The sequence below is a fragment of the Macaca mulatta genome, chromosome 11, assembly GCF_049350105.2.
Source record: "Macaca mulatta isolate MMU2019108-1 chromosome 11, T2T-MMU8v2.0, whole genome shotgun sequence".
NCBI lineage: Eukaryota > Metazoa > Chordata > Mammalia > Primates > Cercopithecidae > Macaca > Macaca mulatta.
In genome coordinates, this window is record NC_133416.1 from 107,602,799 (window position 1) to 107,624,080 (window position 21,282).

Consider the following 21,282-nt stretch of genomic DNA (forward strand, 5'->3'; position numbering starts at 1 on the left):
GGAGTGCAGTGATGCAGTCTTGGCTTACTGCAACCTCTGCCTCCTAGGTTCAAGCGATTCTCCTGCTTCAGTCCCTAAGTAGCTGGGATTACAGGCACGTGCCACCACACTTGGCTAATTTTTGTATTTTTAGTAGAGACGGGGTTCTGCCATGTTGGCCAGGCTGGTCTCGAACTCCTGACCTCAGGTGATCCACCCACCTGGGCCTCCCAAAATGCTGGGATTACAGGCATGAGCCACTGTGCTCGGTCTGTTATTTTTCTGTATAGATGGGGTTTTGCTATGTTGCCCATGCTGGTCTCGAACTCCTAGGCTCTAGTGATTCACCTGCCTCGGCCTCCCAAAGTGCTGGGATTACAAGTATGAGCCACTGTGCCCAGCCAACAAAATGGTTTTAAGTCTCCTTCCTTCTCTTTTATGGGTGTGGGGAGTCAGCATTTCTTTAAACTTTGCACATTATAGGTACTTAGTAAATTATTTACTAAGTGAATGATTTTCTTTTTTGCTTGACACAAGTAGCTTAGTAATAAAAGTGCCCAGGCAAAATGCCAGAGATACCTTGAAGAGCTCAGAGTGGTACTCCAGTAGAAACCAGACCAGTTGTTCTGCCCACACTTTTAATAATGATTTGGTCTGCGAAACTGATTTGGCAAGAGTTTTCAGGACCACTGTTTTATTATCATACTGTAAACAGAAACATTAACATTAGCATAAATGGTTTTTAAAGGAAAAAAATAGCAAAAAAATGGTAAAACTTAGCAAAATTTTTCACCTGTTTTTGCAACTTGTAGGCATTGGGCTTTGACGCCACGCCATAAAAGTAAGTAGCCGTCGTAATTCTTCTCTAATGTTCGGCAACAGCAATCTTAGATATAGTTGTATTGCTTCAAGTGCTTCTGCCCTTTTCTCATTTTCTGTTATATGGGTTACAAAGAAAACAAAGCATAGGATGAAAAATGGAGAGTATAGTAAGTATTTATTTAGTAGTCAATTAAAATGCTACAATGTTGTATTGGTTTGCAGGTTCTTTTCTACAATTAAAACTTTTTATTATGGAATATTTCAAACACAGGAAATTATATAATTCTATGTAATATGTGATGTAGCTATATCCAGCATTATCGAACATTATTTTGTTTTTAACATGAAATTATATGGCCACTTACATAGCTAAAAAATGACATGTCATTCACTTTTTATTTTGCTGAAAGTTTATCAAATTAATAACTCAGAAGTTAGTATTTCTAGGTACCTCAGTTCTTAAATCCTTATACTATATCATATGCTTTTTTCTTTCTTTTTTTTTTTTTTTGAGACGGAGTCTCGCTCTGTCACCCAGGCTGGAGTGCAGTGGCACGATCTCGGCTCACTACAAGCTCTGCCTCCCGGGTTCATGCCATTCTCCTGCCTCAGCCTCCAGAGTAGCTGCGACTACAGGCGCCTGCCATTACACCTGGCTAATTTTTGGTATTTTTAGTAGAGACGGGGTTTCACCATGTTGGCCAGGCTGATCTCGAACTCCTGACCTCAGGTGACTCACCCTGCGTCGGCCTCCCAAAATGCTGGGATTACAGGTGTGAGTCACCGCGCACGGCTATATCATGTTTCTTAGAATGTCCCTGCGATGCTCTGTGATGTATTCCTTAGATTTATGCACTATACTATATTAGTTACATTTGATAATAGAATCTACAAGGTAGGCAATAGTAGTGAAGTAAAACAAGACTTCCTGAAGTACCTTGACATCATAGAAGAAAAATATTAAAATGTAATACTCATAGAGTATACACAATTTTCTATTTCAACTTGTATATTTTAAAGTATTTTATTACACTAAAAATTAAAGTATAAACATCCTGTCTTACCTAAAAGTTCAATAAGTCCTGAATGAATATCAAAATACTCATCAGTTAATAGGCAATCTCTCTCTTGAGCATAGTATTTTGCTATGACATCAAAGAGTATCTTCTGACTGTTCAATCTTGTCTCTTCATTTCTGTTTTGCAGTAACTGCTAATTATAACTACTAACTGGTCAGGGAAATACTCCAAGCATTCAATTGCTGCATTAAGCTAGTTATTGATCCTAGAGGGAAAACGCAAACCAAAATAAAGCAACGGTTAACATTTCCATTTAACTAAAGCACTATTTGATAAAACATGATAAAAACTAGCTTATTAAAGCTAGATAAATCTAAAGAAGAAATTATTTTTTGGGAGAAGCATTTCAATACATTTCGCTGGATGAGTGAAGTACTGTATGAGAGGGAATGGCTGTATTCCTTACTGAATACCACCACACCTTTATGGACCTTTATTTTCAAGAAGTTAAAATAATTTTTAATGAACGCTTTATTATTTATTTCTAATTTTGTTAGTAGTTACCCTACCTTTTCCTGCTCCGATGAGATGCATATGGTTCTATTATTATTTGAAAATAAGATACCAAATATTTCCCTAACCTAGATGTACTGTTTACCCCACCATACATTGTTTCCACAGTAAGATAAGAAATTCAGGGTCCTGTCACCCCTGCCCTCCAGTGACTCCTTTAGAAGGCCTTTATTTCTCCCTTTTCCATATCTGCTGCCCTCCCAATCCCCAGGTTTTGCCAAGATAGGTTAGTATTTATTGTAATTTCCCTTAAGGGTATGTCCCTTTTTTTTGACTTTTTTTTTTTTTTTTTGGTGCAGGGTCTTACTCTGTTGCCAAGGCTGGAGTACAGTGGCATGATCTCGGCTCACTGCAACCTCTACCTCCTGGGCTCAAGCAATCGTCTCACTTCAGCCTCCCGAGTACCTGGGACTATAGGCGTGCACCATCACGCCCGACTAATTTTTGTATTTTTTATAGAGATGGGGTTTTGCTGTGGTTGCTCAGGCTCGTCTCAAACTTCTGGACTCAAGTGATCCATCTGCCTTGGGCTTCCAAAGTGCTAGGATTATAGGTGTGGGCAACTGTGCCTGGCCTGAATTCTTTATAATCCTCAAATATCTTTCTTTCCTTCCTCCCTCCCTCCCTCTCCCCTTTTGTTCCTTTCTTTCTCCCTCCCTCCTTCCCTCTCTTTCTTCTGTTTTAAATATGACACAGGGTCTCGCTATGTCACCCAGCTAGAGCGCAGTGACATAGTCATAGCTCGCTCTAACTTCCAACTCCTGGGCTCATGTGATCCTTTCACCTCAGCTTCTTGGGCAGCTGAGACTACAGACATGTGCTGTCATGCCTAGCTAATTAAAATTTTTTTTTTTTTTTTTTAGAGAGACAGGGTCTCGCTATGTTGTCTTCCTTGAATTCCTGGCCTCAAGCAATCGTCTCACCTTAGCCTCCCAAGTTGCTGGGATTACAGGCCCTTTGGCCCTTCTTTCCTTCTTTCTCTTTTTTTTCTCCTGACAGATGAATAGTACATCTTGCCTAATATGTGTGATTGTCTTCTAGATCCTAGTATTGCAGATGAAAAGACTAATGAAAGTTTGATTGCTTTTCTCTTACAGATAACCTGCCCCTTCTGCCTGGAAGCTTTTTAAGGCAGACTGGCTCCTGTGGGTTCCCTGCAGAGGCACCTGCAGAAATCCTGTTTCTTTTCTGGTGTCCCTATACTACCCCTGACTCAAGGGCAGGAAGACTCAGCCCTTTGTTTGGGTCTTTCTTGGCCTATTGCGAATAAGAGAAATCTGCCATGTACAAACAGGACCACAGTTGACTAAGAGGGTCCAGAGGTCTCTGATCACTAATCTCTTCACAAGATACGACGTTTTCTGGTCCTCAGCTTTGGTGTCTAATCTTCTTTCCTTGTTTGGCTCACATAGGAGGAAGCACTATATCAGTTCTCCCTGCTGGAATCCCAATAGTACTCAAGGTCTAATGCCTATAGTTTCCATCAGCTGCTTTATTCAGAAGTGAGAAATAGCTTGGAGTTGGGAGTAAACGGGAAAGGAGGCTCATTCAGGGTTCCCTTAATCTCTTATCTACAAATTAGGCTGATGTTATGATAGGGCTTATCTCGTCAGATTATAATTTTTTCTCTCATGTATGTCTCCCCTTCTAGACTATGGATTCTTCTAGGGCAGGGATAAATAAGCTGGTAGAAACTGGGATGGCTATATTATTTAGGATAATAAAATGGAAATGACAGAATTTTGGATGATGCAGGGAGAAGACGACTGACATATAAATGAATTCATATGAACCAAACCACTCTGATTTCCAGTGATCTTGTAGGTCATGACCGATGGCTTTGTTAGATCAAATGGGGATTCATAATGATAATTTATAAAAGAGAGATGGTATCAGCTTATAACATGAATATTTTCTCACATTTTAAAATAGCAAGGGCAAATATGTGAAAAAAACTGTTTATAAATTATTTGACAATAACAATGGTCACTTATTCAGTAGACATAAACTTGGAATAAGTTTTCTGTCTAGGCAAGTATTAGCGGTAACAAGATCTTCCTCTTTGTTTAATAGAAGATTTTGTGTTTTAACTGGAGGCTCCAAAATATTGTCCAAGAATGGAAGGTGAATCGATCAAAGAAGACATAATAATGTTTGTTCTTTCCAAACATCTTGTATAACTTGAAAAGGAAAGTAATGCAATGATCAAGATTGGCAAATAAAACATACACATTCAACCAATATTATAAAATAATTCTATTTCTAAATAATACAAAAGCAAAACTGGTTCAGTAGTAATATAATGGGTTAATTTAATGATTAGATAATTTACACTTGTTATATTACAATTTTTCAAGATTGATCTTAAACATCAGAGTTATGAGCCATATTAATTTTTTGTTATGCTGATCATAAAGACACATTCCAAATATAAAAAACTACTAGTCATGCTTATAACTTATACATCTGAAAGAATATAAGATTACTATTTATCTTTCTATTTATAGTAACACAGATAATTGTAGTTCGTTGTTTTTAAACTAAAATACAGTATTAGGCCAATTTTATCTTGGATTTCCAGTCATTCCTGTTAAGTTCCTGTTAAGTTTTTCATCACCCTAACCATCATCATAATTAATACTTTGTTTTTCCTTTATTTTTATTTTATTTTTATTTATTTACTTATTTTTTGAGACAGAGTGTCACTCTGCCTCAGCCACCAGAGTAGCATTCCCACTCAGGTTGGAATGCAGTGGTGCAGTCTCGGCTCACTGCAACCTCTACCTCCCCTGCCGAAGCGATTCTCCTGCCTCAGCCTCCAGAGTAGCTGGGACTACAGGTGTGCACCACCACGCCAGACTAATTTTTGTATTTTTAGTAGAGATGGGGTTTCACCATGCTGGCCAGGCTGGTCTCAAACTTCTGACCTCAAGTGATCCACCTGCCTTGGCCTCCCAAAGCGCTGGGATTACAGGTGTGAGCCACCGCACCCGGCCTGTTTTTATTTATTTATTTATTTTTGAGATGGAGTTTTGCTCTTATTGCTCAGGCTGGAGTGCAATGGCACACCACAGCCTCTTCCTCCTGGGTTCAGGTGATTTCTCCTGCCTCAGCCTACTGAGGAGCTGGGATTACAGGCATGCGCCACCACGCATGGCTAATTTTATGTTTTTAGTAAAGACAGGGTTCCTCCATGTTGGTCAGGCTGGTCTTGAACTCCCGACCTCAGGTGATCTGCCTGCCTTGGCCTCCCAAAGTGCTGAGATTACAGGCATGAGCCACTGTGCCCGACCTATTTTTTATTTTTTAAGGCTAGTCAAGTGAAGCAGTGGAAGTGGAGAAGGAACAAAGAAATCTGTAACTGGTTGTAATCAATTAGTTGTAAATACCATTGCACTTGGACCAGCCTGGTTTTCCTTTAATCTAACAAAATTACAAAAGCAATGTTATAGTAAGTTTCCTGCAGAGCTCCCAAGCCAGTGGCCTGTGGACTAAATTTGGCCCACAGCCACGATTTGCTTGGTTATAAAGTACTTTGAAGAAAATTAATGTATAAAAATGGGAGATTTCATGTGAAATTCTAAAATGTATAGATAGATAGATAGATAGATAGATAGATAGATAGATAGATAGATAGGGTCTTGCTCTGTCATCCAGGCTGGAGTGCCATAATATGATCATAGCTCACTGCAGTCTCAAACTCCTGTTCTAAGTGCCAGGGATATAAAGGTAAACAAAACAAGCAACCATAAAACAAAAACAGGATGCCACAAGAAAGGAAATTCTGAGAAGTTAAAAGTGCTTTTAGGAAAAGTAAAAAAAGAAAAAAATGAAAAGTGCTTTTAGGTATCAGTAAGAAAACTGGAGGATACATTTGAAGATACTTCCTAGTAGGTAAAACAAAAAAATCCCCAAAATATGAACAATAAGAGAGAAAAATATATACAAATTACTGCCTGGGCGAAAGAGTGAAACTGTGTCTCGATGGCCAGCCGAGGTGGCTCACGCCTGTAATACCAGCACTTTGGGAGGCTGAGGCAGGTGGATCACTTGAGGTCAGGAGTACGAGACCAGCCTGGCCAACATGGTGAAACCCCGTGTCTGCTAAAAATACAAAAATTAGCCGGGTGTGGTGGTGGGCACCTGTAGTCCCAGCTACTCTGGAGGTTGAGGCAGGAGAATCACTTGGAGGTTGGAGTGAGCCAAGATCACACCACTGCGCTCTAGCCTGGGCAATGTTGAGTGAGACTCCGTCTCAAAAAAAAAAAAAAAAAAAAAAAGAGAGTTATCTTTTAGTTCCTCTTCTCAATTCCACACCCTTTCTTTGGGCACCTTGTATTTCCTTTATCATGCCAATGTTAACTATTGTTGATAAATCATACTCCTCCAGCGTGCAAGTCATGACTAGTCTTGCTTCTGGTCATGGTTTGACCAAATGGAGTAAAGGGCCATTAATGAATTTTGTATATATCTCTCCTAACTGCCCTGGCTACGGTGCTCTTTTTTCTGCCATTAGTGGCATTTTAAGGAGAGAAACACTAGTAGATGAAGTACATAGTAAAGGGGAGTGGTGCAATAGGTAGTCTAGCTAGTTTGTTGTGAGAAAGGGAAAGAGTAGGAAGATGTTTGGGAGGAGTATATACAATGGACAAAGGATACACTCATAAGAAGATGGTCTTGCAGTACAAATACTAAGGACTGTGGTGAGTCCGTATGTTTTCTCTCGTAGTACAGACTATAGCACCTCCAGTTAATCTGGTCATGGTCATTGTAAAAAATGAATTAAGTGTTACTAGATGTATACTGTCTCACCTGTCTTACCTGATGTAATTGCTCTGTAGAAGAAAACTCCTACAGGGAAGAGGAGGGAGTCAACACACTAATACACTACTTAAATCACATTTAAAACGTCAGTTCTTGGAAACAGTGAAAGTATTAGCGATTGCCTAAGGTTAGAGAGAACGGAGGAATGAGTAGATGAAGCACAGAGAATTTTTAGGGCAGTGAAACTATTCTGTATGATACTATAATGACAGATATATGTCATCAAAAATTTATACAAACCCATAGAATGTACAATACCAAGACTGAGCCTTAATGTAAACTATGGGCTTTGGGTGATAATGATGTATCAATGTAGATTCATTGATTATAACAAAAGCACCACTTCGGTGCAGGATGTTGATAATGGGGAAGGTTGTGTGTGAGTGGAAGCAAGGGGTATGCGGGAACTGTACTTTCTGCTCTATTTTGCTGTGACCTTGAAACTGCTCATAAGAACCTGTTAAAAAGAAGTTAGTTCTTCCTTACCAAGTTCTGAAAACAATAATGAAAACAAATTACCTTCTTTTGAAAGCCGGAGAAAAGGTTTCTGAACTGTGATATTTGGACATAAAGCTGGATTCCCATTTATTGTATGAATAAGTTCCTCAATTCTTTCCTCACCAATCTCTTGTGCTAGAGGATTTGAAATCATTTCATATTCTGGTCTGTTAAAAAATAATATGTGGCTCTTTTCATTATACACAGAACCAAAATTTCAAATATACATTTAAATTAATGTATTAAAATTTATTCATACATTCTCTATTTCCAAAAAGGATTTCAGGCAGCTTATAATAAAATATGCAAATAATTCATTTAATAGACTATCACCAAAAGAGGACAAATTAGAATTCTAAATCAAGAAGAAAAGCATATATGCTAATTCTAAGGTTAACATAGTTGTTATGATGGAAGAGAAAGTTTTTGATCTGAGTTTCCAGAAAACCTTGGCTTTTAATACATTGGCTAAGTCATTTTTCAAAATTAGAAAGCATATCCATTCCTTAGAAGACATAGTTTTTCCTGGTATAAATTCTGAAAAATGTATGTGATAATGTCTTCAACAACTAAGCAAAACAGAAAACAAAAATGTATTTGCTCTAAGGAAAACAAAATGTTGTAAAGGAAAAGGAATAACATATATTTTTGGTTACAGCAACAGATGCTGCTATATTGGGAACAGTAAAAACTACCGAGATATAATTCACATCCCATACAATTCACTTTTTTTTTGAGACAGATTCTCACTGTGTCGCCCTGGCTGGAGTACAGTGGCACAATCTTGGCTAACAGCAACCTCCACCTCCCCAGCTCAAGCGATTCTTGTGCCTCACTCAGCCACTTGAATAGCTAGCATTACAGGCACCTGCCACCACACCCCGCTAATTTTTGCATTTTTAGTAGAAATTTTCTACTTTGCATTTTTAGTAGAAATTTTTAGTAGAAATTTTCTACTAAAAATGCAAAAATTGGCCAGGCTGGTTTCGAACTCCTGTCCATCTCGCCTCAGCGTGGGCCACCCTGCCTGGCCAAAAGTCACCCTTTTAAAGTGTATAACTCAATGTTTTCTAGTACATTCACAAAGTTGTGCAGTCATCACTATTATCTAATTCTAGTCTATTGCATCATTCCAGTTTTAGAGGAGATGCATAAGTGTATTAATTTTTACATGGATTTTTTTTTAATTGGCTTCTGAAAAAAAGTACACATTCGAGTTTAGCGCAATAAAGATAGTTCTTCTAGGGTCTAAATAAAATATATTACAGTATCTTAGGTAACACTAACTTCAAGGTTTCTTTTGGTTTTATTTCATCATTGAACTCATTCTCAGCATCCTTTTGTCTTTTGCAACAATTGTAAGATGATTTATTGCCTAGAAACGTGTAGAGACGTGTTGGAATCTTCAAATTCCAATTCCTTTTCTTTTTTGAAAAGCTTCTTCATTCCTACTGGTTCAAATACTTTGTGATTCATTAGAACTTGGCAAAGACGAACTCCTTTAAGACGAGAGATCTCATTGCTACTTAGGCATGTATTTTGCATACGACGACTTAAGACCACATTGACAGCATCAGAACCAGTAAAACAGTCTTCGTATGTTCGTAAACGATGCCTCCTTCTTTTTATTTTCACTTGGGCCTGAAGAGAGTGAATAATACCATCCCATAGCTGAGTAGCTTGAAAAGGACCAGAGCGTCCTGAAAAAAATTAAATATACATTTCTAACAAATCTAGATTATACAAAAATATGCAAACTTTTCAGTTTTGACAACCTTATGCCTGTTGAAGGCATATCTGCTGCTAACATCCTTCTTATGTGTCATTTCACATCTTACATAAACTATAGTATATTTATTCAGTTGCACCATGTGGGTCTGCCAATAAAAACAGAGCAAACCTAGGAACTTGCTTTACTGATGTGAAATATATTATTACCTAAATTTATATACCCTTATTACATGGTTAACTACTAGCTATACTTAATCTTCAAGAATGTTATTTTAGGGCACATTTAAAAGTAATGCAAATACATTTGAGTATTGATTATTACAGAGTTGTGGCTTCACCAAACTCTTTGCCTTTTCTTTTTGCCCTTTTGAACCATGGTAAGCTCTTCATTAGGGAGATCAAGGCAAGGAACTAAATAATCAATTTTTTAAAATTGTTTAAAACAGCTGTTTAAAAAGTTTGCTGAGGCCAGGCACAGTGGCTCATACCTGTAATCCCAGCACTTTGGGAGGCCAAGGCAGGCAGATCACCTGAGGTCAGGAGTTCGAGACCAGCCTGGCCAACATGGTGAGACTCTGCCTCTCCTAAAAATGCAAAAATTAGCTGAGTGTGGTGGCATGCACCTGTAATCCCACTTACTCGGGAGGCTGAGGCAGGAGAATCTCTTGAACCCAGGAGGTGGAGGTTGCGGTGAGCTGAAATTGCACCACTGCACTCCAGCCTTGGTGACAGAGCAAGACTCTGTCTCCAAAAAAAAAAAAAAGTTTGCTGAAAAACGAAACAGAGGGTCACATACCCACTTGAGTCGAATACTTGAATATAACCCAATTATCTAAATTATGAAATGAAACTACCAAACATTGCAGAGATACTGGGCTCTAGAAAGTGCTTCCACTGTTGCTCCCAATTAAGGGGTTTAGATAAAGATGTGCCTTATCTTACATGAACATATTGGGCAATGAAAAAAAAAAACAGTCCTTATCACATGCTGAACTTACTCTCCAAATAAAAGAAATCTCACTTCTCTGGGCAAAAAGAAAAAAAAATTGCTGAGAAATAATGAAAACCTAAAAACAATAAAAATGTCCATTACTGGCCAGGTTCAGTGGTGGCTCATGCCTGTAATCCCAGCACTTTGGGAGGCTGAAGCAGGAGGATCGCATGAGCTCAGGATTTCAAGACCAGCTTGGGCAACACAGGGAGACGCTATAAAAAATACAAAAAATTAGTGGGGCATGGTGGCATGCTCCTATAGTCCCAGCTGCTCAGGAGGCTGAGGTGGGAGGATCACTTGAGCCGGGGAGGTCAAGGCTGCAGTGAGCTATGACCTCCACACTGCACTCCAGTCTGGGCAACAGAGTGAGACCTTGTCTCAATTAGAAACAAAAACGGTTGGCCAGGCTCGGTAGCTCACGCCTGTAATTCCAACACTTTGGGAGGCTGAGACAGGTGGAGGTCAGGAGTTCAAGACCACGCTGGCCATCATGGTGAAATCCTATCTCTACTAAAAATACAACACAAAAAAATTTAGCTGGGCATGGTGTCGTGCACCTGTAATCCCAGCTACTTGGGAAGCTGAGGCAGGAGAATTGCTTGAACCCAGGAGGTGGAGGTTGCAGTGAGCCGAGATCACATCATTGCACTTCAGCCTGGGCAATGGAAAAAAAAAAAAACAACAACAGTCTATTACCTGAAAAAAACAGTTAAATTATGATATACCCTTACTATAGAATAGTAGCCAGCCATTAGAAAGAATGAAGTAGAGCTATGTTTATAGTGTGCAAGGATCTCATTAAGAAGGGAAAAATAAAAACCCAAAACAAAATTTTTTTTAAAATGAACTGAGCAGAACAACTTGTATATTATTATCCTACTTAGGTAAAAATGAATTCCCAACCTACATAAAAATGTATGTAAATAAATAGAAAGAACTGGAAGAATAAACTTCAAACGAGTAACCTTGGGGAAGAAGGATTGTAATGGTGGCTGATGAAAGAGGATGTTCATTTTTTAATATATGTTTTTCATTTGAGCCCAGTCAAGTTAACATCATTTTTTATTCTATGTTTCCGACTTGTTATAATGGGCACATATAAATTCATATTTTAATTAACTGGAGACAGTAAAAACTACTGAGATATAGTTCACATGCCATAAAAATTCACCCTTTTAAAGTGTACAATTCAGTGTTTTCTAGTACATTCACAAAGTTGTACAGCCATCACTATTGTCTAATTTCAGACCATTGCATCATTCCACAAAGAAACCTATAGTTCGTAGTCATTCTTCATTCTTCCCCACCCCAGTAAAATTTTAATTAAAACATTTAAAGAATGATAAGGGAATAACTTAGAACATCTAGAATGTTTTTCTAGATTTGCAGGGGGAAGTGGGTAGAATCCAAGAATTTAAGCTCTCTTCTCCGACTACGTATAACCGCAAAAGGTATGCCCAACTACACGTATGTTTACGATAAAATGACAAATAAAAATCCACCACCCTCAAATTCCTTCTGTAACAGAAGTCACCCGTCTAATCACTCCAGAAATCTTATCCCCAGACATTGTGGGCAGAGCGTAGACTGAGGAGGGGAGGCCAGAAAGTGATGGGCGGAGTTGGGCAGGAGGGTACTCGAAGGAGTTGGCGGAAGACAGAGCGGTGGAGCCTAGCTGTTTTCCATGGACAATCTACCTCTCTAACCTTCATTAAACAAGTAGGCTAGATTAAAGAAATCACTCCTCTAGCTCAAGGAACTTGCCCTCTAGTACTTTAACCCCTTGTTGCTCTAAGTGTAGCCTAGGGACCAGCAGCATTGGTGCCATCTGGACATGTATTAGAAACGCAGATTATCAGACCCTACTCCTCAATCAGAATCTGCATTTTCACAAGATCCTAGGGATTCGTATGTATATTAAAGTTTGGGAAAAAATGCTTTCCTGCATGCTCCAAGGGCACTTCACCAGAGTAACCCCTAAAAAGCCTCAGTCCTGGGTCCCCCAGTCCAGTGCCTGGGAGACCACGAAGGGGGCGGGCTAGGAAATGGGCGGGGCCCTGGCCCGATGAGGAGCAGAGTCCCAGCCGCCCGCTCCCCTCAGCTCCCCACTCCACCTTCACTACACCTTTGGCTAGGATATACAGGGCCGCATGTCCTCCTTTTCCGGCAGAAGCCACCTCTACGGTTCATGGAACTTGGCCCGTTCAGCCCTGGGCCCGGAAGCTCGTTCTGACTGCCAAGTCTACGGAACCGCGGAGTCAAAAGAACCGCCACAAGCTCGCGTGCTGGTTCCTCCTCTGGCACCATAGCCCCGCCCCCAACTGACACCAGGGGGCGGAGAGAAGTCCTGGCCCCGCCTCTTCCGAACCAGCAGGAAGTGACGTCATGCCCCCGGCCAGCAGGTCTTTTAGTCTTTTTCCCCCTCCCTTACTCTTCGTCCCCAGTCCCTCCCCTCCTCACCCCCTTCCCTCCTCCAGCTCCGACGTTTGCGACCGCGGGGGCGGCGGAGGATATGGAGTAAAGCCGGAGTCAGCGGCCAGGCACCAAGGCAAAGCAGGAATAGCCAGGCGGCGTTTGTTAGGGGGGCGGGGGGAAAGAGCCCCAGCACCGCCCCTCCTGGAAGGAGAAGGAAGAGGTAAGTGACCGGCCGCCGGCACCGAGCAACCTCCCTCACTGGCCGCGCTCTCGCCTGGGCTCCCGGGGCCGGCGAGGAGGGAATGGAGGACTCGCGCCCGGGGTAGGCCTCCCAGGGCCGCCTGGGCTGGTGAATGTTGCCTGGTGACGGGCCTGCCGGCGGCCGGCCGGGCGATCGGCGGTCGGCGCCCGCTCATAGCAGGGCTGGGCGACCAGCGAGCTCCGGGGAGCTGATCCGAGAGGGCCGAGTCCTCGGAAGAGGCCTTGAGGCGACGGGAGACCGGGGATCGGAGTCAGCTGCCGGAGGGAGAGCCCCCCATGCCGGCTGGGGAGCTCGGGTTTCGGTGGTGGAGAACGTGGTACCTTTCGGGGACATTGGACACTACTCTAGGACCGAGTGAGAGAGCTCCCCTCAGTTCTGAGATCTGGAATTCGGTAGCTTGGGTCACCAGCCGGGGCCCTGCCGCCCGCAGTCCTTCTCTGACAGTAGCTTTAGTTCTGGAATGGAAGGTTATTGTGTGTGAGGTGGGTGGGGCAGGTGTTTTGTTAAGACAAAAAACCCCACCGGTTACTCCTGCAGTCTTGTTTTTCTAAGCGGAAGAGAACCGATGGAGGAAGGTTTAGACCGATAAAGCTTGCAAAAACTTCTTGGACTCTGACTGAGCACATACCTGTGATCCGTAATTAAGGAGACCATATTATCAAATCCACCTTCTAAAGCACTCGAGGAGGCTCCAGACAAGCCGCTTAAAAGCGCTATATGCCTGTAGTGACTTCATTGGAAGGTGTCAACTGTTTTTTAGTACGTGAAACTCAGGAATTACTTGTGATGACACTTTTTAAAAACATTGGATTCTATGAGTGAGTTTTCTAAGTAGCATGTCTCCGTTCTGAAAAATAAATAGTTTGGCAAAAATGCTCCAAATCAGCCTGTCACTGTAAAACCCCGTCATGTTCTGGTGATGGCTTGAAAGTCAGATGCTTGAAGATTCCTTTTGGACTTTGCAGGTTTGTTGTTGTTGTTTGGTTTGCTGTCTTATTCTTTAGCACAAATATTTTTAAAATATTTAAAAATGAAATCAGCTGAGTATATAAATTACTTCTTGAGGCAACATTAAACTGTAATCTTAAAGAATGCTTTTGGGGGATTGTGTAAAGGAAGGGAACCTAATGGAAGGTGAGGGCCTTCATTCTTTTTAGGTTTACATTACTCACATGCAGAAACCTATTTGGTCTCTAAGATTCATAAATACCCAATAAAATATATACAGGCACATTGTACTTGTGTAGTATGGAATACTTCCTGTACAGATCAACCCTGTTACTGGGAATAACTACTCATACTCACATGTTTGAAATTCATGATATACCTCCCTTCCCTCACCCCAGGAAGAAAAATAGCTCCTCTTACTGTGTTTAACTCCGTGGGTAGCATCACTATCCATTCTTTTCTATAGAAGTTGAAGTTTGACAGTTCCTCTCTCATGCCTCATACTCAGTCTCTCATGAAGTCCTGTTGATTTTGCCTCTTGAATATCTCTTGACTCTTGTCTACTCTTAGTCTGTAACAGTAGTCCTCCTGTTCCAAGCCACTGCCATCTCTCATCTTGACCACTTCCCTAGCTTCCTGATTATGGTCTGCTTGCATCTACTGTTGTCTCCTGTAGTTTTCCACACCAGACTTAGTGACTTTTTCAAAATGTAGACCTAATAACATTGTCTTTGTGTTTAAAATCTTTCAGTGGCTTCTCACTATTTTTAAGTAAATCGAACACATTAACATGCCTTACAAGCCCTGCATAGTTGGTCCCCTTTCCAATCTCATCTCCACTGTGCTTTCTGACATTCCCTTTCTCCCCTAGTCACTCTGTCTTTTCTGTTCTCCTGCTTCAAGTGTGTGGCTTTGGTTATGCTACTTCCTCTGCTTGGAAATGCCCTTCCTTTCTTTTTTTAGCCAATTATGCCTATTCATCATTCAGCTCACTTCAGGGAAGACTTTCCTGATTAGAATAGATTCTCCTGATTATATGTTCTTACCACACCATTGAAGAGTTGCCATGTTTGTTAATACTTAATAAATTAATTAGACCTTCCTCATCTCCTGATGTGTAAGTGCTGAATGTTTGTTAAATGAATTCATTTTATGCTTACTGAATGTGCCAGTAATTGTACTTAACATTTACCTCATCATCACCGTTAATCCTTATAACAATCACTTGAGGTATAGCTAGCTTTTCCCCTTTTTATAGATTAGAAATAGTGTTAGGGTGGGTAGTTAGTTAGTCATGGCTGTAGTAAATATTAGAATTGGCATTTGAACTCAGATTTCCTTACCACTGAAGAGTGTGTACTTAACCATTTAACTTAATTTTAGCACTTTGCTGTTCATCAGAATCACTTGGGGAGCTTTCTCAGGATACAGATACACTTCATCTTTATAGGTTCCGATTCCAAAGGTTTGAGATACTACATAGGCATCTATATGGTTTAAGAAGTCATCCAGGTTATTTAGATGTTCATCAGAATTTGAAAACCACTATCTTAGACAGTACTTGTGTTTTATGAGTTTATTTTCATACATTGTATTTGAGATTTTATACTTTTTTTTTTTTTTTTGAGACAGAGTCTCGCTCTGTCGCCCAGGCTGGAGTGCAGTGGCATGATCTCGGCTCACTGCAACCTCTCTGCCTCCTGGGTTCACGGCATTCTCCTGCCTCAGCCTCCCGAGTAGCTGGGGCTACAGGTGCCCGCCACCATGCCCAGCTAATTTTTTTGTATTTTTAGTAGAGACTGAGTTTCACTGTATTAGCCAGGATGGTCTTGATCTCCTGACCTCGTGATCCACCCGCCTCGGCCTCCCAAAGTGCTGGGATTACAGGCGTGAGCCACCGTGCCTGGCCGAGATTTTATGCTTTCTTAAATTAAGGAAGAACTGTAGACTTTAAGGAAATAATCATTTAGTCTAATTTCCTACCCAGTTATTCCTTTTCCCTCTTCTCTAGCTGGAAGGCCTGCATAGAGATAAACTGTCATCCCTCTGCTACTGCTTTAAAAAAAATTACAATAATTTCAAGAATCTGATTAACTTCTTGTTGTAAAAACTATAGTTCACTAATTACATGGACTGGAAATAGCTTCAAAAAACTTGGATGTAATTTTTCCTCAGATCTTACTTATTGTTTAAATTACTAATTTGATATTTAAGCATATGTTGCCTAAAATTTCATGTTGCTTTTTTTTTTTTTGTATTTTTTTTTTTTTTTATTTACATAGAGACAGGGTTTCACTATGTTGCCCAGGCTGGTCTCAAACTCCTGAGCTCAAGTGATCCTCCTGCCTTGGCCTCCCAAAGTGCTAGGATTACAGGCGTGAGCCGTTGTACTTGGCCACATGTTGCTTTTTAAATCTTATTGTACAGTGGTCTTAAAATTTGTGACCAACGACGGAAACTGAATGTTTTACTTCTTGTTTCTCCCACTGCTTTCACCCATGGTGAAAAGCATAGTGCTTTTCACCTAGTAGGTACCTAATAATTCGTGTACTAACTTGGCTGTACATTGCTGAGTCTCTTCAGTTTTTTATGTTCATTTTTAAAATCAGGCTTGTCTTCTGTAATCTGTTCTGGCTCAACTGTGTCTGATAATTAGATACTTTTTATAATTGTAAAGAGAATGATTGTACTCAGCTGTTTTAATCTTTGTTCTGAATAAGATTAAACATGATTTCTGTGTAGAACAAAGAAGAGCATTATCCATTTTTTGAAAACTTTCTTTTTAAAAACTTCTAGTAATCTCTGAGTGCTCCCACAAACAGAAACGTATATTTCAAGAATACATCTTAAGGCCAACTCTGGCCTTAAGGTTAGCCCTGCTCCTTTCAGAGCAGCTAAAAAAAAAAGAGAGAGAAGGTATCTTAAGATCATCTTTCTTTAAATACAAGCAGCTAAGTACTGCATATGGGAGTATAAGCACACATTTTTTCCCCCAGATTTTGTGAAGCATTTAACCATATTTCATGTCTTCTGAATGTAATTTTTATTTAGAATTACAAAAATTCATTGAATAACTATAAGTGATTATATAAATGGTATTCTCTTATTTTCAGGCATTTACATACAAATCTCAGACCTTTGTGCCCCTTTAAGGGATAAAGCAAACTATTTTGAGTTTCTTTGTTTTATATTGCTGTTCTTTGTAGTCAGTGTCTATTATTTTGTGCTTTTTGAAAGTCTAGTCTCTGCTAGGTGCCATGAGACTGAAAGTTATTAAATGTAACTTCATTGCCAGATGTAATTACAATAAGCTTTTTATTTGCATTGCAGTGACTTCAACAAAAATGGAAGCTCATTCTGCTTTTTAATATTTTATTCTCGGGATTGTAAGCTTGGGAAGCTGGGGACAAAATTAAAAATATATTCCTGGGGAAGTATAGGACTGTATGTATTCATGTTATTTGAAAATTCAGGAAGTCTTTCTTAAGCATAAATATAATTTTACCTGTTGTATTTCTTGCTGTATCTAGAATTCATGAGCAGGCAGGACTGAAAGAATTGCCAGTTCCTTTCAGCCACCTGCTGTCAAATGCTGTAACACTCATCCGACTTTCTGCCAGGTGCACGCAAAATCTAGTATTACAACAGATTCACATTCTGGTTCTACTGAAAGCCAGGTGATGGCTGAGCTAGATGGTAGAGAGATACAATCTTGGAATCATACTGAAGCTACCCCAAATCCTATTTTGGCTGAGATTTAGGAAGGGAAGATGATTGAATTTCTAGTGAATTATAATAAATGGCATGCAATGAGAAATGCCTTACATGAATAAGAATTTTCATCATTTATAATTTTGTCATTGGAAAATATAGGCTTTTTTCTTCATTAACCAAAGGAAAAATGAAAAGCTATAATTTTAAGAAAAGATATTTGGACTCTAAGTTTCTTACATGTCAAATGGCTATGCTAATAATTCAAAATCTCAAATTTAAGTTCAGGTCTTATTTTACAGGCTCCTTGGAGATTACTCAGTCCTTGACCTTCTGTAATTTTCATGGTATTCTTCTTGGGTCTCCTTGGGTGATATTTTTCAAGGCCATAGTCTACCATACTGGCTCATGGTGCACCAATTTTTACGTTCAGTCTGGACGGCTTTTTCTAAGTTTTTGGACTGCATGTCTAAAAACCTACTAGATACCTCCATCTGAGTGTCATTCAGGCACTCAAATTCTACATGTCCAAAGTTGAGTTCTTCCCTCATAAAACAACTGGCTTCTATATGTCCTGTCTTGGTAAATGGCTTCACCTTCCAGCAAGACTCTGAAATTGGAGGTGGGGTAGACTTCTTAGTTTTGTCCTTTTCTTCTCTTGGTTTTAAATTGTTTCTTAATTTTTCCTTTCTTCTCCTTTCTCACTGCTATTTTTGTAATTCAGCAACCTTTCTCCCTTTAAAAATTTGTTTAAAATGTGAAATATAACGCATAAAAGTATATAATGTAGTTGAACATGTAAATACAAAATCTGTATAACTAGCACCTTTGAAATACCTCCTTTACCCACCATCTCTTCTCTATCTTCCTTGTCCATGTTTCCTTTATTTTCTTGCTTTGTATATATTCTGAATTATAAATATCCCTGAATTGCATATTGAAGTTCTCTTCAGTCTTGCCGTATTCTCAGCCTCCACTTTTAGTATATCTTCCACTCTGCTTGATAGAGTGATTGATCATCTTACTTATGCCTGAAACCCTTCTGTGGCTTCCATAGCTTGATTTCTTACTACTCAATGTCCTTGGTGATCTGGCTTTTTAGTCCCCTTAGCCATACTTTCTCCTTTTTCTTTAGCTTTTAACTGAACTTGGTTTTCACTTTGTGATTTTACTCCTACAGTTCTCCTATTCTCTATCCAGTTTACTCCTCTAGCATGACGGTTTTTGGGAAACATTCTATTCCTCTTCTTTTTGTTCCTATAACACTGTGCATGTATATTCTGTAGCATTTTATCACCTGTAGGCTAATGCTGTGGTGGTTTTGTCTGTCTTCCCCTTTGATGTAAGATGATTCATAGCTTTTCATTCACTTCCTTCCCAGTTTCTCATATGGTATCAGATACATAGTGGATGCTCAGTAAATATTAAACCACCAAATGAATTTCCATGCCTATTCTCTGCCATATGTACACCAGTGTTGACTCTGGATGACGGATAGCACCTCAAAATTGAATATCAATTCTGAAAATACGCTTTGTTTTCATATGGAACTCTGTAGTTTTCAGACCACACCATAGTCTTCCTCCCTTACGAATCTTGGCACATGGTATTATAATCCCTTCTGGAATACTTCTTCTGCCTTTTCTTACCTGAAAAATACTTTATAGTTTTGAGCCCATCTTAATATTTCCATAGCATGTACATTCTTACCACAGGTTATTTGCTGTAACTCTTTGCAGGACTGAGTCTGCTATTGGATGGAGTCCCTAAAAAGCAGAACCTCTGTATTCTCAGTGTATAACAAGGTGCAAGGCATTTAATATGTAGCTTATCAGGCAGCCTTAGAGGAATGGATATGTATGGTTTTAAATAGAATTTTGTATCCTTTCACCTTCCCATCAAAATCAATAGCAGATGTTCCTAGAGAACAACTTGGCATAGCCAGTAAATGTTTTCATAATGACAGTAGCTACATTTTCTAGCTGCTTACAAAAATGCAGCATTAAATTAGAAAGGGAAAGTGAGTCTCCATTTCCATTTATAGACAGTTCAAATCTTTAATAGAAGAAAGTGGGTTATACTTACGTAAGTAAAATTTTGTTGATAGAGAAAACGGGATACAAACTACCTGAGATCAGTGGTCTTCAAATATTTTTGCTTGTGTATCAAATAATTTTGAATAATGTGTGCTCCTTTTGCACATTTTTAAAGTTGATCACATCTGGAGTTTTTGTTAAGAGTTTAAATAGTTGCACAATATCTAATTTCTAAATTGTTGTATATTGTGATAGTGCTTTACTTCATCAAAACCTTGGATTTTATCAATTGAAATGTGTTCTTATATCTCTGTGACAACCATCTTCTTAACTGTAATTCTGTGATAGATAGCGTGTGTTCTTGTTGTGATTAACATCTGTCCTGAAAGAAGCAAGGTATAGCCTCCTTCAGTATTTCTTACCAAACTTCCTTGTGCTTTACTCTTAAGTGGCTTTCTCTTAGAATTAAATCTACAAGTTGCATCCCCCTCCTCCCACAAAATTTTTTACACCTAGGAAGATGGCCTACGGTAACACTGGGATGGCTGAGAGAAATACTTTGTTTTAGTCAAGTGGGAAAAAATTGTGAAGAAAGAAGCAGTTAAGGAAAATCTTCAGGACATAGACTTGGTCTCAGGCAAATCAATTTTAGGAAAGAGTACACATGGAAGTTGACAATTTGGAAAGTGATAGGACTTTAAAACTGTTTGTGCCATAGACCCTTTTGACAATTTAGTAAAGCCTGTGAATCCCTTCTCACAGTAATATTCTAGAATCAATTTGTCACTTTCTACAGAAAGCCTGCTGGGATTCTGGTTGAATTGCGTTGAGTTTGTAGATTATTAAGGATAATTGACACATTAACCATACTGAATCTTCCAATTCATGATCATAGTATATCATTCCGTTTATTTAGGTTTTCTTCAGTTTCTGTTAGCAGTTTTTTGTTTTCATTGTATAGATCTTGCATAGCTTGTTAAATTTATTCATAGATATTTCATACCCTTGAAACATTATTTTTAATTTTTAAATTTTCTAATAGAAATACCTAGAAATGCAATTTTTTTTTCAAGACAGGGTCTCACCCTGTCACCCAGGCTGGAGTGCATTAGTGTGATCACGCCTCACTGCATCCTCAACCTCCCAGGCTCAAGTGATCTTTCCGCCTCAGCCAACTGAGTAGCTAGGACTGCAGACATGTGCCACTGCTCCTGGCTAATTTTTAAAAACTTTTTGTTTTTAAAAATTATGTTTTTTTCCCAGGCTGATCTGGGAAATGTTTCCCAGGCTGATCTCAAACTCCTGTACTCAAGCAGTCCTTCCACCTCAGCCTCCCAAAGTTCTGGGATTACAGGCATGAATTACTATGCCCAGCCTAGAAATACAATCTTTTCAAATATGTTGTTCTTGTATTCTACTATCTTGCCAAACTTATATATTCGTTCTGGTAGCTTTTTTGTAGATTCATTC

At 39.5% G+C, this 21,282-nt stretch overlaps 2 protein-coding genes across 3 annotated transcripts in view; one reads left to right on the forward strand and one right to left on the reverse strand.

Moving 5' to 3' along the window:
* Positions 1 to 378: 378 nt before the first annotated feature.
* DEPDC4 (DEP domain containing 4) lies at positions 379 to 12,821 on the reverse strand. The gene is given in 10 exon segments (XM_015152558.3): positions 379 to 684; positions 773 to 810; positions 813 to 914; positions 1,866 to 2,015; positions 2,018 to 2,085; positions 4,375 to 4,564; positions 7,737 to 7,882; positions 9,003 to 9,110; positions 9,112 to 9,415; positions 12,555 to 12,821. Coding segments are annotated over 10 exon segments (1,509 nt in total). The 5' UTR covers positions 12,748 to 12,821; the 3' UTR covers positions 379 to 474.
* The window catches only part of SCYL2 (SCY1 like pseudokinase 2), a 70,226-nt gene continuing 61,753 nt past the window's right edge, over positions 12,810 to 21,282 (forward strand). The window contains exon 1 of one of the 2 annotated variants that reach the window (XM_015152527.3): positions 12,810 to 13,075. The gene's annotated coding sequence lies outside the window, so the exon portion shown is untranslated. Of the gene's footprint in view, positions 14,083 to 21,282 lie in introns of both variants that reach the window. The other variant, XM_077952433.1, reaches the window with a different exon arrangement.